Source organism: Sebastes umbrosus, chromosome 22, assembly GCF_015220745.1.
Source record: "Sebastes umbrosus isolate fSebUmb1 chromosome 22, fSebUmb1.pri, whole genome shotgun sequence".
Classification (NCBI taxonomy): domain Eukaryota; kingdom Metazoa; phylum Chordata; class Actinopteri; order Perciformes; family Sebastidae; genus Sebastes; species Sebastes umbrosus.
The window spans coordinates 11,755,041-11,771,999 of NC_051290.1; the positions used below are offsets into that span (position 1 = coordinate 11,755,041).

The 16,959-nt window shown below is 39.0% G+C and overlaps 1 protein-coding gene across 1 annotated transcript; it reads left to right on the top strand.

Annotated features, from left to right (window-relative positions):
* The first annotated feature begins 1,406 nt into the window (after positions 1–1,406).
* klc2 (kinesin light chain 2) lies at positions 1,407–15,464 on the top strand. Its single transcript, XM_037759369.1, has 14 exons — positions 1,407–1,668; positions 5,114–5,359; positions 5,450–5,789; positions 8,135–8,351; positions 9,102–9,291; positions 9,374–9,547; positions 9,733–9,832; positions 10,581–10,630; positions 10,859–10,926; positions 12,332–12,440; positions 12,732–12,884; positions 13,142–13,266; positions 14,582–14,639; positions 14,825–15,464. Exons 2-14 carry the CDS (start codon positions 5,132–5,134, stop codon positions 14,906–14,908), a joined length of 1,896 nt encoding a protein of 631 aa, XP_037615297.1. The 5' UTR covers positions 1,407–1,668; positions 5,114–5,131; the 3' UTR covers positions 14,909–15,464.
* The last annotated feature ends 1,495 nt before the right edge of the window (positions 15,465–16,959 follow it).

A 16,959-nucleotide genomic window follows, 5' to 3' on the forward strand; every position in this document is an offset into this window, starting at 1 on the left:
GAAAGAGACGCAAAACAACTAGAAAAGAGACACAAAACAACTAGAAAGAGACACAAAACAACTAGAAAGAGACGCAAAACAACTAGAAAAGAGACACAAAACAACTAGAAAGAGACACAAAACAACTAGAAAGAGACACAAAATGACTACAAACAAGTACAAAGAACCACAAAACAACCACAAAGAGACGCAAAAAAAAACCATCACAAAGACACACAAAAAGGACTACAAACGGCACAAAACAACCGCAAAGAGACGCAAAACAGCCAGAAAGGGATGCAAAATGACCTCAAGGAGATACGAAACAGCTAGAAAGGGATGCAAAACAATTGCAAAGAGACATAAAACAACCACAAAGAGACACAAAACAGCCAGAAAGGGATGCAAAATGACCTTTAAGGAGATACAAAACAGCTGCTAGAAAGGGATGCAAAACAACTGCAAAGAGACACAAAGCGACTACAAACGAAACAAAACAACCACAAAGAGATGCAAAATAACCAAAAAGGATGCAAATGACCACAAAGAGACACAAAACAGCCAGAGAGGGATGCAAAATAACCAGAAAGGGATGCAAAACGACTACAAAGAGACAAAACAGACAGAAAGGGATGCAAAACAATTACAAAGAAACACAAAGCGACTACAAACGACACAAAATAAACCACAAAGAGATGCAAAACGATCACAAAGAGACACAAAACAGCCAGAAAGTGATGCAAAATAACCAAAGAGGGATGCAAAACGACTACAAAGAGACAAAACAGCTAGAAAAGGATGCAAAACAACCAGATAGGGATGCAAAACGTCTACAGATAGACAAAAAACAACCAGAAAGGGATGCAAAATGACTATAGATAGACAAAAAATAGCGTGAGCAACGTGAAATGAACAGTAACCTAGGTTCATAGCACCTAAGCTAGCTAATGTTAGCTTCATTTTATTTTGAAAAACACATCCGGAAGCAGTTTTGTGTTGCATTGACTTAACACTAGTCTTGTCTGGATGTAGTGATGGGAATTCCAGCTCTTTTTAGTGAGCCAGATCATTTGGCTCAGCTCACCAAGAAGATCCGGCTCTTTCGGCTCTTCATTTTACCACTTCTGCCTTTTATAATTCAGCCAAATTTAGCTTTAGCTGATTTGACCTATGATTAGTAATGTGTGCACATATATCACATAAATTATTCAATATAATTATACTAAACCTTATAATTTCCAGAATATCATAATTTTACATGCTGCTTCGTTTCCGACTGTCACTCATCTTGTCTGCTATTCGCGCACCGCACTCCTCCTCTTCCTCCTGCTCTGTACCTGTAGACCGTCAGCGCGCCGTGCGCCCCCGCCCCTCCCCTGCTTGATGGTATGATCTTTGTCTGTCATCACCTGATTGGACATCATTAACACAACATTCAGTGCATGGAGTGCCCGTGGCGTGGAGAAGATCATCATATCATTCTGCCTTGAATTAATTCAAGAAAAAAGAAAAAAAAAAAAAAACGGCTCTCAGACAGGAACCGGCTCTTATCTTTCAATTAAAAGAGTCGGCTCTTTGAACCGACTCGTTTGTGACCAGCCCATCTCTAGTCTGGAGCATCACATCACAACATTGTCCTGCTGCTTTGTTCGAGGGGACAGAAAAGCATCGCACTTGTCTTCGATGAAGGTAAATACACGGATGCATAATATTTAAATGAGCATAAAGAGTTATACAGTTTAAACAGATATATATTTGTAAGAAGCTATCAAAATAAAAGGTGCATTTACATCCTCGACGAGGTCCGTGAATGCATCATCATCTGCAGTGTTTTTACTTATGCAACAGCACTTCTTAAAAATGTTCCTTATTATATTGTTATCTGTGCTAATGGTAAATAAGATAGACTAATATAATGTGCAATGGTGTGTGTTGTTGTGTAACATCTTGATGCTCGAGGCCTGCAATGTTTACAAACAGTTTGCATGTAGGAAACTAGCAATGCATTTTCTTATTGACATTATTGTGATGAATCATCTGTTATATAGCTGTTGTCCTGTTTTGCACAGAGCTTCTCCTCATTGTCGGTCACCTTGATTGAAATGTTGCCAAGACAAACACCACACCGCCCTTTCCTTACTGGGATCATGCAGGCCTCAAACCATCATCCATCCACCTGCTCATTTTACTCATTTGTTTGCTTAAAATAGTCAATTTTAAACATGCATGGATGAGAAATAACATTAATTTTGTGATGCTTTTTATGTTTTCCACAGCTTCAATCTCTGCTTTAGGGTGCATTTGAAGGGGAAGTGTGAATATTGGTGCATTGCAGTGAGTGGATGAGCTGGATGGGAGGGGGTGAGAGAGAGAGAGAGAGAGAGAGAGGGTGCTAGACAGACAGAGAGGAGGAGGAGGAGGAGAGGAAGAACAGGTGCGACTCCATCATCAAAGCAGAGAAAGTCACGATTTTGCACAATTGGCTTCTCTGTCCTGCTGCTGCTGCTGCAAGGGTTTCATTTACAGCTGCTCAATATTTCCCCCACAGATTAGAAAGCTTTATTGTCATTGTATTAGATACAACAAGATTCACAGTTTGCCACTTCTCCTGGTCAGTGCTTTAAAACAAATACTTGACAAGACGGCCTATCAGTCCTCGGTTATAGGCGGATGTTGTGAATATTAAGGTTGCAGGCTGCTTAGTTTTATCTTTTTATTGAACGTTTATCTGTGGCACACAAAGGGCAGCTCGTTTAGCCAGAGAATAGTACAATAAATATACAAAAACAAGCAATTTAAAATAGTAAAGAGGAGACACATGAGGAAAAATGGCGAAAGAGAGAGGATTATTAGTGGATGCATACAAGAAAAAAAATCTAAAACTGTCCGTTTCTTCAGAGCGTCGATCAGTTGATAGAAGTTGTTGCTTGTTATCATATTGCAGCTGCAGGAATAGTCCCAACATGGTCTTTTTTTACGCTTATTATTATTATAGATATATTGATTATTACACTACAGAGCTACTGTCATCTGTAAGACAGCTTTTTAAATTAAATGCATCTCCTGCTGATCTCATGAAATTCTTGTGTTTTCCACATGAGATCTGTCAGGCAGGTGTTCATATATAGTCTCTACTAGAATAGAAAGCTTTATTCTCATTGTATTAGATACGAGATTCACAGTTTGCCACTTCTGGTAAGTGCTTTAAAACAAATACTTAACAAGACTAAACGAGGCAGATAAAACATATAACAGGTAAAACACACACAGTTATATTTTTTCCCTGTTGTTTTCATATATGCAATTTACAGTTCGTAATTACAATAGTTTTATAAACCAATTAGAGAGAGAGAGAGCTAGACAGACAGAGAGGAGGAGGAGGAGGAGGAGGAGAGGAGAACAGGTGCGACTCCATCATCAAAGCAGAGAAAGTCACGATGTTGCACAATTGGCTCCTCTGTCCTGCTGCTGCTGCTGCTGCTGCTGCAAGGGTTTCATTTACAGCTGGTCAATATTCCCCCCACAGGCTGCATGCTCAAGATAGGAAGTGACTATATACTGTGTTAGATCTTTCTGCCTGGATCTGTCTACGTCTGTGACATGTATGTGGAGATATACTGACATGGAACTTTCCAGATATTATTTTGGTTTTTTTTATACTTTATTTTTCCCCTTTTTTTTCAAGGTTGTTATCATATATGCAATTTACAGTTTGTAATTACAATAGTTTATAACTAGAGATACACTAGAGGAAACAACTTCAACATTCAAAATTTAAATAAAATTAAGAAAATAAATAATAATAATAATAATAATAATGATAAAAAGAAAGAATAGAGTTAAAAAAAACAATAATAATACAAAAATACGAGAGTAATAATAAATTAAATCAACAAATAAGTTAATAGAAAATAAAAAGTTCTTCCTCCTTAACATCAGGTCACCTCCAAGCATATGTATATGTGCATGCGTGTTAACTATATTTTTCCTTCTGTTAGACTCCATCACTTCTCAAACATATTATTTTGGAGTTTGGTTTTCCGAGCATCAGCTTGAATGCAGTCTCTTCCTAAAGGCCACTTATCTGTGCTTCATCGCTGAAGAAATGGACAGTGAACGCCTCTGTGTTCATGATGACCAATCACATGACTAACAATTTCTATTTCAGAGACCACATTGCTCAGAATGAGTAGCCTCTGAACTCATCAACAGTCACAAACCAACACATCATCACATGTAGTGTTTTAAAAAAGTTACTGAAAAGGTGGCAAAAATGAATCAACGACATTTTCTGAATAATTGTTTTTAAGTGATTTATCAAACAAAAACGACCAAAATTTGCTCAAAAGTGAGTATTGGCGGCTTTTCTTGTAATCTCTAATCGCATGATTGTTCATGATTTTTTTTATCTGTTCAAAATGTACCTTAAAGGGAGATTTATCAGGTATTTAATATTCTTATCAACATGGGATTTGGCAAATATATAATATTTGATCAGCGTCATTGAAAGAGATCCAAAACTTTTATTGCCAACGACTGCTTTGTTGTAATTGTCGTGCACATGATAATTGATGAAACTTAACTTAAAGAAGCTTAATTTAATTCTCTCCTGTGAACAGCAGCTCTGTCGAGTGACAGCGTCTCATTTTAATTGGATTTAATGGCAGCTGCTGCGTCGGTTTCAAGCTCGGAAGAAATCCCTCTTGTTGTAATCTGCTGGGTTTTAACTAAACATAAACTACTCGCATGTTATCTCTTTCCATCTAGTCCAACCACCCAAGGGGCCATGTTATGAAATTGGAAACTATTATTTAGCCGTTGACCTCTTTGTAACTGTAGAGAAAGACAGAGAAAGGGGAGATCTGCGGGAAAGCTTTCTGCAGCAGTGACTTGTTCTTTCTGAACTCGCCTGTTCTCTCTTTTTGTCTCATCCACCTCCACATGACCTCAGTGACCTGCAGATGAAGGATGTGGTTGCACTGAGCAGCTCGTGTTTGAATTGCGAGAATGTCGAGCAGGACAGGACACGAAAAAGACGATGCACACTCAGCAAAAGCGCGTCCCATGTCACTGATGTGTATATATATAAATAAAAAAAATCGTCATCCTTGTATTCTTTTCCTTTTCCCCACAGTGTGTATGAAACCAGGCAATGTCCACCATGGTGTATCCACGTGAAGAAGCTTTGGAGCGACTGAGCCAGGATGAGATCGTCCTTAACACTAAGGCCGTCATGCAGGGCCTGGAGACGCTGCGCGGCGAACACGCCCAGCTCCTCAACTCGCTGCTGGACTGCACCCAGCCGCCCGCCGCCCAGGAGAAATCTGGGCTGCTCCGCAAGAGTCTGGAGGCCATCGAGCTGGGCCTGGGAGAGGCACAGGTAAGATACTGAGTCACAAACAGTCATTTAGTTAAAAGAAATAGCCGTATCTTTCCATTTCAGCTAGTTCAATTTTCCCTTTCCCCCCAGGTGATCATCGCCCTGTCGAGCCACCTGAGCGCCGTGGAGTCTGAGAAGCAGAAGCTGCGCGCCCAGGTGCGTCGGCTCTGCCAGGAGAACCAGTGGCTGCGTGACGAGCTGGCGGGGACGCAGCACAAGCTGCAGCGCAGCGAGCAGAGCGTCGCCCAGCTTGAGGAGGAGAAGAAGCACCTGGAGTTCATGAACCAGATTAAGAAGTTCGACGACGACGTCTCGCCCTCGGAGGAGAAGAGCCAGAGCGCCGGTGGCGGCGGTGGAAGCGGGAGCGGAGGAGACACTTCAAAGGACAATCTGGATGACTTGTTCCCCAACGATGATGACCAGGGACCAGGTATGTTATTAGACCTCAGACAGGCCTCAGATGGGATTTGGGAGATGATAACAACACACAGTTTATAGTAGGGCTGCAAGTAACGATCGTTCTTATTATCAATTAATCCACACATTATTTTCCCTCGAGCTCAAGGTTACGTATTCAAATTGCTTGTTCAGACCAACAGTTCAAAACCCAAATATATTAAATTTACTGTCCTACAAAACAAAGAAGCTGGAACCAGCAAATCTTTTTTTTGTCTGAAAAGTGGCTCAAGCAATTAATCGATTATTGAAGTAGGGGAGAACGGGGTCGGTTGTCACATTCATTAGATCTCGCTCCCTAGAGGGTGCTGTTAAAAAATGTTGGTACTGAAATTTTCAGAATTGGGGTCAGAGGTCAGCTACAAGGTCATTTTAGGAGTAGGACACTTGACATTGAGGTGAGAAGACTTTCATGTCAAGTGTTTTTCATGTCGAAATGTAAATATCCAGCTCTTCTGTGTTATCTTATAGGCTTTTACACCGTGGGTTTATAATAAAACAATTAGTACCATTAAAAAAATTATGAAGGCAGAGCTATAGTTTAGATTTTTTTTTTTTATATTATATTATATATATATATATATACATATATATATATATATAATATTATATAGGTGCCTGATACTGGAGGAGAGTAACCGGTAGTGGGAGACCACAGGAAGAAGAGATAATTAGGAAGCCAGTCATTATGCGGTTGACCTTCTCCAGAATCATTCCTTCCTCCACACAGTTACTGCAGGGTGAAAGCACTGCAAAAGAATCGCTGCTGTTCTTATTTAATGTGTGGATCGTCAAAATAAAAGCACTCCGAGCTCAATACAGTCATGCCTTACAGAAACAGAAATGTTAAAGCCTCAACTGTAAGAGTCATTCTCAAGTGTTGCATAAGTGGCAAACATCCCGTTTACCCTTCAACTGTGATATAGTTTAGATAGGATGCTGCACTTATTTGTAACTGGAGCTGCGGTTTGGTTAATTCACCGTCTAAGCAGAAGCTCAGGCTTGTTAATGGATTTGTGGATCTGTGCAGATAAAAAAGGTCACTGATGCGGTGCGATACATTATATAGCGTGTTCAGCTCTCCTCTCCATTAGCCAGACATCAAGTGCTCTTTCCTTTTGGTCTCTTCAATTATTAATAGCTGAATATGCTTCTCTGAAGTTTTATTTCGTAGCTTTGTTTATGTACACTTTTAAAGTCAACCACACATTTAGCCATAACATGTAAAACGACACCTTTTATATCACACATAAAGATCTCTTATTCTACTATGATGATCATTTTAGTTACTTCATTTTCTGATTTGACTTCCTGTAAACGCTCCTCCTGGTTAACACATGAGATTCGTTCTACATCAGTCTTTTTGTTCCAGTTTTGCTTCATTTGATAATTCTGAGAGGAATCGCTTTTAACTTTCTATTATGACATTATTGTCTTTTTAGTCAGAATCAGAAGGTTTATTGATCACGTTACAGTTGCTCTTATATATAAGTATAAAGAAATAAAAGAAAATAGGAATAAAGGAGTATGTAACATGCGCATTATGTACATAATGCTACAACATATAACACAATATATGTAGAAAAATATAAATAAATGATGAAAAATATGTACAAATATGTGCACCAAACACATACAGTATATAACCACAGTGTAAATAAGTAAAAATAAAATGCTGAGAAGTGGGATCTATTAAGTGTTAAATATAAATGCAATTGTAGCAGAGTAAAGGAGGGGAAAAAAGAGCAGAATTGCAGTTTAGAGGAAAGTGAATCAGAGACACCTGTGAGCGGGAGGGGGAGGGGAAAACAATTAACACAAGCAGCATGGAGAAAAATAGAAAATAGCAGCAAGAGTGTTCAAAAAATGGATTTTAAAAGACTTTTCTGGACATCAACATTTAAAAAATTTAAAAAGCAAAATACAGAAGAAGAAATAGTGACAGTAAATACAAGAACCAGCTGGATTTCCTTATGCAACCATGTCTCGATCCATGGAGCAGGTTTGACTGAATCATTTTTAATCCTCTACTTGTCCTGCTTGGATTAGTCATTCAGCTTTGTTGTCTTTGTTGGACTTAAGTCTTCCACTTTCTGCAGCTCTCCAGGCTTCTCATATGCATGTACATAAACCATTTTGCAAATACTGCCATCTTGGATTTTGAAGAGCATTATGGGACAGTTTGGGAACACAGCAGTAAACGCTACTCGCCCAAGACAGCGAGAATACCAGAGAAATGATATAAATGAATGGAAAGGAGACGGACAGCTTTGATAGTTTGACCGTGATATTCACGTCATCCTCCCCTTCGTCCCACAGCGCAGCCCAGCGGCGAGGTGGCTGCCCAGCAGGGAGGCTACGAGATCCCGGCCCGCCTCAGGACGCTGCACAACCTGGTGATCCAGTACGCCTCCCAGGGGAGGTACGAGGTGGCCGTGCCGCTGTGCAAACAAGCCCTGGAGGACCTGGAGAAGACGTCTGGACACGACCACCCCGACGTGGCCACCATGCTCAACATCCTGGCTTTGGTGTACAGGTGGGGAATGGAGATATTAATTCACACACCAGATCCACAACACAACTATAAATGTTTTATTTATGTATATTTCTTTATTTTTATTGTTAGTATTATTAATCATTGATTTATTTATTTATATGCTTTAATAATAATGATAATATATATATATAATAATAATTGATTGTATTGTATTTTATAAATACATGAAATAATAATAATAATAATGAGATAAATAAATGAATAAAATTAATTCACACACCAGATTCCCAACACAACTATAAATTTTATATATATATGTTTTAATTATAATTTATTTTATTTTATAAATACATGAATTAATAATAATAATAATAATAATAAACAAATGAATAAAATCAATTTACACACCAGATTCCCAACACAACTATAAATGCTTTATTAATCTATATTTCTTTATTTTTATTGTTAGTATTAGTATTTATTTATTTCTATGTTTTAATTATAATTTATTATATTTTTTAAATTTAATTTTATAATTTGTATTAATTTATTTATATTTTGTATTATTACCAATTTTTCTCCTCGCTTGTTTTTGAATAATTCGTTTTTCATTTTACAGTAACTATCAGTTATTATATGTACATATTTTATTTGCTATGGTTTAGGTTGTTGTCATTTTCTTAAGGACACAATAAAAAACATGCTAAAAAAAATAACAATTTTAGTTGTTGTCAAAAAGAACCTTTTCTGATTTTTAACAACATGCTGTCGTTGTGTTTTGTCCTCCAGGGATCAGAATAAATACAAAGAAGCGGCTCACCTCCTGAATGATGCGCTGGCTATCAGAGAGAAGACGCTGGGGAAGGATCATCCAGCGGTGGCCGCAACCCTCAACAACCTGGCGGTCCTGTACGGCAAGAGGGGCAAATACAAGGAGGCTGAACCTCTCTGCAAGAGAGCGCTGGAGATCAGAGAGAAGGTGAAAACCCACACCACCACACCTAAATGTAAAAAAACAGAGCAGATTTTATTGATGTGAACTGTTTTGTTTGTGTGTCCAGGTGTTGGGGAAATACCACCCAGATGTAGCCAAGCAGCTGAACAACCTGGCCCTGCTGTGCCAGAACCAGGGCAAGTACGACGAGGTGGAGTACTACTACAGACGAGCCCTGGAGATCTACGAGTCCAAACTGGGAGCTGACGACCCCAACGTGGCCAAGACCAAAAATAACCTGGTGAGGGAACATCATTAAGAACTATTCCAGTCACAATCTTCACTTAAACAGTCAAACATTTGACATAATGAAACTTTAGAGTTTCTTTTTGCATGTTTCCTGCACTTCTATAAGCTAATCTTATCCTGTGATTATTCATTATTTTACAAACATTACCATTTAGACACATGTTTTATTCTCCTCAGGCTACGTGCTACCTGAAGCAGGGGAAGTTCAAAGATGCCGAGGCTCTGTACAAAGAGATCCTGACCAGGGCACACGAGAAGGAGTTTGGATCCGTCAACAGTGAGTAGGACTGGGGGAAAAAAATCAATACAGCATAGTATCGCGATATTTTGCGTGGCAATATCGGACGTCAAGTATCGACCTTTTATTATATAAACTATTAACCTCTTAACAATCCTACCGTGGACCAGGTTTGGATGAGCCATAATGCAGTTTTATGTTAGAAATAGGCAACTCTTACAGATTTAAAAAGGATTTAACTCATGAAAACTATTCTAATTTCCAGCTCTGTCAGAATATTTGTGCACGTATTGACAAATGTCCGGCTGAGAATCCTTTGGCGTTCAGAACGATTGTTTTTCACAGTGGAAAATATCCACGAGTCGACCCATTTTTCAATCGCAGTGTTTTGGGATTCATGTTTTGGGCCACACCCTGATCCCTCAGTACTCTCAGCAGGTCAGAGGATTATTTCGTGCTATCGAAGCGTGCGGAGCGGCTTAATGTCGATGTTTCTCTCCCGTTGCCACTAAGCCTATCAAACCCTTATGTGCTCACATGCCCAGCACGAGAGGAGAGAAGGCCTCGGCAGGAATTTGGCACAGCACGGGTTTGAAGAGAGGCTGTGTGTTTTTATTTATGGTTAGAGAGGCTTTAAAAATTCGGGTCAGTCCAGGCCGGGGATCCTTTTATTCTTCTCCTCATTTGTTTGGTTTCTGCTGCAACCTTTTTACAGTGTTGTCGTCCACTCATAATAATATTGTTATTGGATGTCAAATAGCATTTATATGATTTTTTTTTTTTGCAGATGACAACAAGCCAATCTGGATGCACGCAGAGGAGAGAGAGGAGAGCAAGGTCAGTGTTTCAGATCGACCTTTTCCATTGATGCTATTGGCTGGCAGGCAGCTTATTATGGAAATGAACTGCACATAGAGAATGATGGAAAACAGCAGACTATACAAATGACAACAGGGACATTTTTAATAGGCTGTTTAATAGGGTAATGTTTCATACTTGGCTCCTCATGCTCTTTCCTCTCTCTGTACCTCTCTCTCTCTTGCTCTGTTTCTCTCTCTCTCTCAGGGTAAACGTAAGGACTCTGGCCCGTATGTAGAGTATGGAAGCTGGTATAAAGCCTGCAAGGTGGACAGGTGAGTCAGACATTTGATTTCACTGGAAACATTCAAACAATCAGGAAGCAGATGGCAATATTTTTTGATAAAATTGCAATTCTTTGCTAATAAAATCCTAAAATTGTTGACAATTTATATGCTAAAAAATGATGGACTCAGCAGGTAACGTCGTATCATTAAAGAAGAAAAACACAGACAGCATACAAGCAACACATCAAATATCTAATATAAACAGTCTTTGGTATGTTCAGGTGATACTGTTGTATTGGAATATAAAAATCAATGCGTGTCATCAGTGACTTAAAGGGATAGTTTGGGTGTTTTGAAGTAGGGGTGTATGAGGTGCATATCCATAGTCGGTGTATTACCTACAGTAGATGGTGGTTGACACGGCCCCAGTCTGGAGAAGCAGACAGGAGTTACCGCACGGGAGCAAAGTAATGTGCTGCTGTGGACGGGGCCGGCAGCAAAATGTATTTTAGCCGCCTAAAAGAACTTTAAATCAGTTTAAGTGTACGCTATATTTAGAATATTTTCGCTGCTTTACCTTGCCATGAGACAGTCCTTTCCGACGGGGAACTGAAGCTGTTGTATCCATCTATGCTCTTGCCAAAGCCACCAGACTCCGTTGGAAAAAAAACAGTATTTTTACCTCGCAGAACAGAAATCGGTTAGTGTGACTTTGGTGAATCCGAACTCACCAAAGTCACGCAATAACACAAACAAACTAACCTATCGAGGCGGCAGTGGACCAGCAACCCCTCTGTTCTGCGAGGTAAAAATATTGTTTTTTTTCAATGGAGTCTGGTGGCTTTGGTGAGAGCGTAGATAACGGCTTCAGTTCCCCGTCGGAAACATAGACTGTATAGCTGTCTCACGGCAAACTGGCTTCTTCTCCAAACTGGTGGCACGCCGACCGTCATCTACTGTAGGTAACACACTGACTCTGGATAAATACCTCATACAACCCTACTTCAAAACACCCGAACTATCCCTTTAATATTACAGTGTACCCTGGTCGAATTCTGTATACATTTAAGGATGCCAACATTGGACAAAACTACCATTTTCTTCTTGTTTGTCCCAGGGAAAAGAATGAAACCATGATGTGACAGTAAAAGTCATACTGATAAAAACGATTTCAGTGGGTTATTATCAGGTCCGTAAAGCAACATGAGAGAGTTCATCGTTTGTCTTTGACAAATGCACACTGGCCAAAATCCAGTTCTAATAAGGGAATTAGTTTAACCTTGGATAGACTGTGTGTTACATTAGTGCTGTATTACTGCTGTATTTCTCCTGTGGCTCAATTCATCTGTTTCATTAACGGTGAATGGAACGAAGATTAACTTAGTTGAGAAATACCTTTTTTCTGGTTGCACACATTAAAAAAGTAAATAAAAACATGTTTTTTTTTTTGCAGCCCGACAGTGAACACAACCCTGAAAAGCTTGGGAGCTCTGTACCGTCGCCAGGGCAAACTGGAGGCAGCAGAAACACTGGAGGAGTGCGCCAGCAAGTCACGTAAACAGGTGCTGCACCAACACACAGAGCGCCGCAGGACCGGTTGAGTTACTGCCGTTAGATTAGTCGTCTGGGCTCTTTTCAGCGGCTCGGTCCGTTAAGAAGCCTGATTAGTTCAACAGGCATTCCAGCTGTGATTTATTAGCCCGTAAACTGATTTAAAGATCAGCCATGAAGCTAATGTGTGTAGTAAAGACCTTAGACATGCTGTGTGAACTATTGTGGAAAAAGCTGTAATTTTTCTTTTCAATCCCTTTGAATCACTCTTCTCCAATCTTTGTTTTCTTTGTGTCTCTCAGGGTATTGATGCCATTAACCAGAGTAAGGTGGTGGAGCTGCTGAAGGACGGTGGAGGCGGAGGAGGCGACAGACGACACAGCAGGGAAGGATTCAATGGGCCAGGGGGACAGCGGGGAGAGAACGAGGGCGACGACTCCGCTGAGTGGAACGGGGTCAGTTTATGGACACCGATTCATTACTTCAACACTAATGGAAGTTTATAAGTTCAACGTGCAAAGTACACGGTGCAAGGTCAACACAGCTTTGCACACGAGGCAGTTAAAGTCATTTTAATAGAGAATAATTTCAAAGGTAAATGTCCTTCAGTACCTGTGATTAAACATGAGAAGGGAGCCCAGTCTTTGTAGTCCGATGCACTTTAATATTTAATGTTTCCAGTAAATGCTGACTTGGTTTTATGTTTCCTCAGGATGGTAACGGGTCTCTGCGTCGCAGCGGCTCCTTCGGGAAGATTCGTGACGCCCTGAGAAGGAGCAGCGAGATGCTGGTGAAGAAGCTGCAGGGGAGCGGACCGCAAGAACCACGCAACCCAGGGTAAGATTACCCCCCTGTGTGTTTATGTATGTGTGTAAATATGACCGTAGTCGGTCTTTAGTTGATTAAAATGTCAAAAACACACGTTCCCAGAGCTCGAGGTAACGTCTTTAAATTGCTTCTTTTGTCAAACCAACAGTCCAAAACCCAAATACATTTCACAGTAAGACTGAAGGCTCGTCCATGACCTTGAAAATAGCAGTTTGGGAAATCATTCTTATCACAATATCGTCCTATCTGGACCTCGTCCATCGGCTAGCGAAGGCTAGTGGATGTGATTGAACAGTTGACCTTGTGATACATTTTTGTTACAATAAAAATACAGTCAATTTACAACAAAAAGCAACAATTCCTCATGTTTGAGAAGCTGTAGGCTGCGAATCCTTGGCATTCTTGCTTGATAAACGATGATAAATTATTAAAATTGTTAATTAATTTTACACATGCATACATTTACAAATATTTATTGTAAACTGCTCGAACTGATAGACATTTAATTAATTCTACTTTATTGTCATAAAGACATATTTAGGATCAAATATACCCTTGTCCAGTCTAGATAATGATAGACATCTTCATTAGATTGTAAATTGTTGCATATTATATATCTATAACTACATCTACAGTATATCTATATCTATCTATATACAGTATATATATATATATAAAAAATCAGGAGCTATAACACCATAATTTATTATATCTTCCACTGTGCAATACTGACTTAACAGTACAATAATTTAGTGCAATAATTCAGCTGTGCAATAATCTGGTTTACTCTGACATTAATACTGCATTTATTTGTACAGAACATTTAAACTTATATTCTTATTTTACACTATTCTTGCATTTTTATAAATGCATGCATTTATTTTATTTGCATAGATCCTATTTTTCAGCATTATTATTTGCGCTATTTATGTTTCTTATTTATATTTCCGTATTTCTGAATGAATATATAAGAGTGTAGTATAATTGTCAAGAAAGGTTAGTCGTATTTGATTTGTATACATTTACAGTATGTATACGCACCTGTGTTCATGATTAGTCATCAATAATGCTAAAAAAAGATGGATTTTGATATAAAAACACATTATTTTTTTAGCATATTCTGAGAGAACATTTAACACAGTGACACAGGATTCAAACTTACAAACGTATTCATTTTTTACCTTTTATTTTACCACATCTTTGGGCTATTTAACAATACTGGTTGTTTCTTCCTAAAAATACAAAATATAATTTCTGATACAATATACTGTTAATGAGTTTTTAATGGTTCAGGCTCATTGTTTGATTGTATTGTTTTGCTCAGAATGAAGAGAGCAAGCTCCCTCAACTTCCTCAACAAGAGCAATGAGGAGACCACACAGGTACAACTATTATTATTATTATTATTATTATTATTCATTTAATCATCACTCCTGCCACAACACAACAGATGATTTAAATAAAATTGTGTAAAAACAGATAAAATAATATTATATTTTTTTGTGATTTTTAAATACTGTTTAAATATTGTCCAGCAGTGGTTTAACATTAACTGGTCTCTTTTTAGGACGCCAACTCCGGACTCTCGGACTGCAGGGGACTAAGCGCCAGCAACGTGGACCTATCCAGACGCAGCTCCCTGATTGGCTAGACAGAGACGGAAGGCGGGACTCAGGAGACACAGAGCGGCCCGGCGAGGAGAGGCTGTTTGCAGCTCGGTTTGATCAAACAAACACACTTAAAGCTCAAAGCGAGATCAAACACTTGCACCTGCAGCATATTTTTTAAAGAACACTGAGAGAGAGAAAAAACACACTAAACGTCATCCTGTAAGACACGGCCGCCGCCGCCGCTGCTTCGCTGTACAAACCGTTGCCATCTACCACTAAAGAGAATATTTAGATACACATTAATCAGCATGCTGCTTACTAGAACGTGGAATGTCTGCACCTGAACGCCTCGTGTTTTTGACTCATAGCACCGTAGCAAAGCATCGCATCCACATCGTGATGAGTCCGTCTCTTCATGTGCAGACACTCAACCTTACGTAGGCTAAATGTACTCCGGGTTCAGTTCAGAGAGAAGCGTTGCACTCTGTATATTTCACCAGTAGCATGAAGTATCTGCTGATGCTAAACGCCCATTGAATGCATATCACAGATGGTTAAACATTTTAACAGGGGAAGTCAGAGGTATAAAAGAGAATACAAGCAAAAGCATTAGCACTAACCATTTAAACCTCACTTTTTGCCTTCTTGTTTTTGTTTTTTTTTCATGTATATACAGTTTTAAATTATTTGATATTTCATTCTTTGTATATAGTGCACTTTTTTGTTTTATTTTTTTGTTTACACTTTATTGGGTCTCAATTGGAGAAAATACTACTTATCTGAGGGGGGAAGACTGGAAAAGAAGGAAAGGAAGAGAGGAAGTGAAAGAAGGAATGATGAAAGGAAATAAAGAAATGGGCACTTAATTCATCGCGTCGATTAAAAAGGCCGAAAATGCTAATAAATTTAGTACCTCATCACGGAAATCTGCTGACATTCGGAACAGCCTAAACTGTTATAATGCACTTTGAGCGTGACAATACTGTATGTTTCCACCACGTCCTCTATAGGGATGTCACTACACCAGAAATGTAGTAGTCCATATCAATACCAGTGAAATATCCATGAATATCCAATTTGATACCACGGTAAAAAAAAATCTGATCTGCCTCAAGTTTCTCACCAAAAACTACATTTTATGAGAACACATCATGCTAACCTCATAATTTACCTTCTCCCAATACTCATTTTACTGAATAGAGCTTACACACAACATAATGTAACTCAATGCAACCTCTGTACATTAGCTGTTAGCTCCGTTATTTAGCCAAGCAGGACTGTGCTGCCTACTGGCTGCTAACACCTAACGTTACTCTCCTTCTAGTAACATTAACACCTAACGTTACTCTCCTTCTAGTAACATTAACAGCTAACGTTACTCTCCTTCTAGTAACATTAACACCTAACATTTCTCTCCTAGTAACATTAGCAGCGAACAGCTAACGTTAACTCGCTCTCCTCCTGCCAATTTCAACAAAGATTTGTTGTTCACAATGTAGCATTATCAGGGATATTTTCTATCGTCCCTGGGACAACTAGATGACGTTATTCTCGAGCCCTAATCCTCGGTACTGTATAAAAAACGAGCACCATCACGTTTTCAGAATTTTGGCATCAACTTGGAACCAAAGTTTTGGTTCTCGTGACATTTCTAGTCCTCTACTGGTCAAACTTACAACAACAAAAAACATTTTTCAAATGAGTTTTCTTGGCGCCACAATAGATCGAGAAACACAAATGAAAAAGGGCCAGGAAGGTCATTTGAAATTTACAAATAAACCTCAATCATTTCTCTTAAACCCTCCTAAATACTACCTACGGTATGTAGTGGCACAACAGGAAGTTGTAATCATTACGTTCAGGTACCTTTTTCCTCACTTGGAGATTTCCAGGCTTACAGCCATAAGTCTGAATGATATTGAAGGAAAATGCTGTGAAAGAGATATTTAAGTATAATTTGTTTACAATCATTAAACCAGGATATTCAAGGCATAATCAACCCTCATTTAAGAATATCTTATCAAAGCTGATACAATATGTTTACTTTCATTAATTCCTCTTGTGAATTTGTTTTTCCCTCATTGACTGTTGC

Coding starts and splice junctions, on each gene's coding strand:
- klc2 (XM_037759369.1), top strand. CDS start 5,132: ATGTCCACCATGGTGTATCCACGTGAAGAAGCTTTGGAGCGACTGAGC. Junction 8,352..9,101: donor ATCCTGGCTTTGGTGTACAG/GTGGGGAATGGA, acceptor TTTGTCCTCCAG/GGATCAGAATAAATACAAAG. Junction 14,640..14,824: donor GCAATGAGGAGACCACACAG/GTACAACTATTA, acceptor GTCTCTTTTTAG/GACGCCAACTCCGGACTCTC.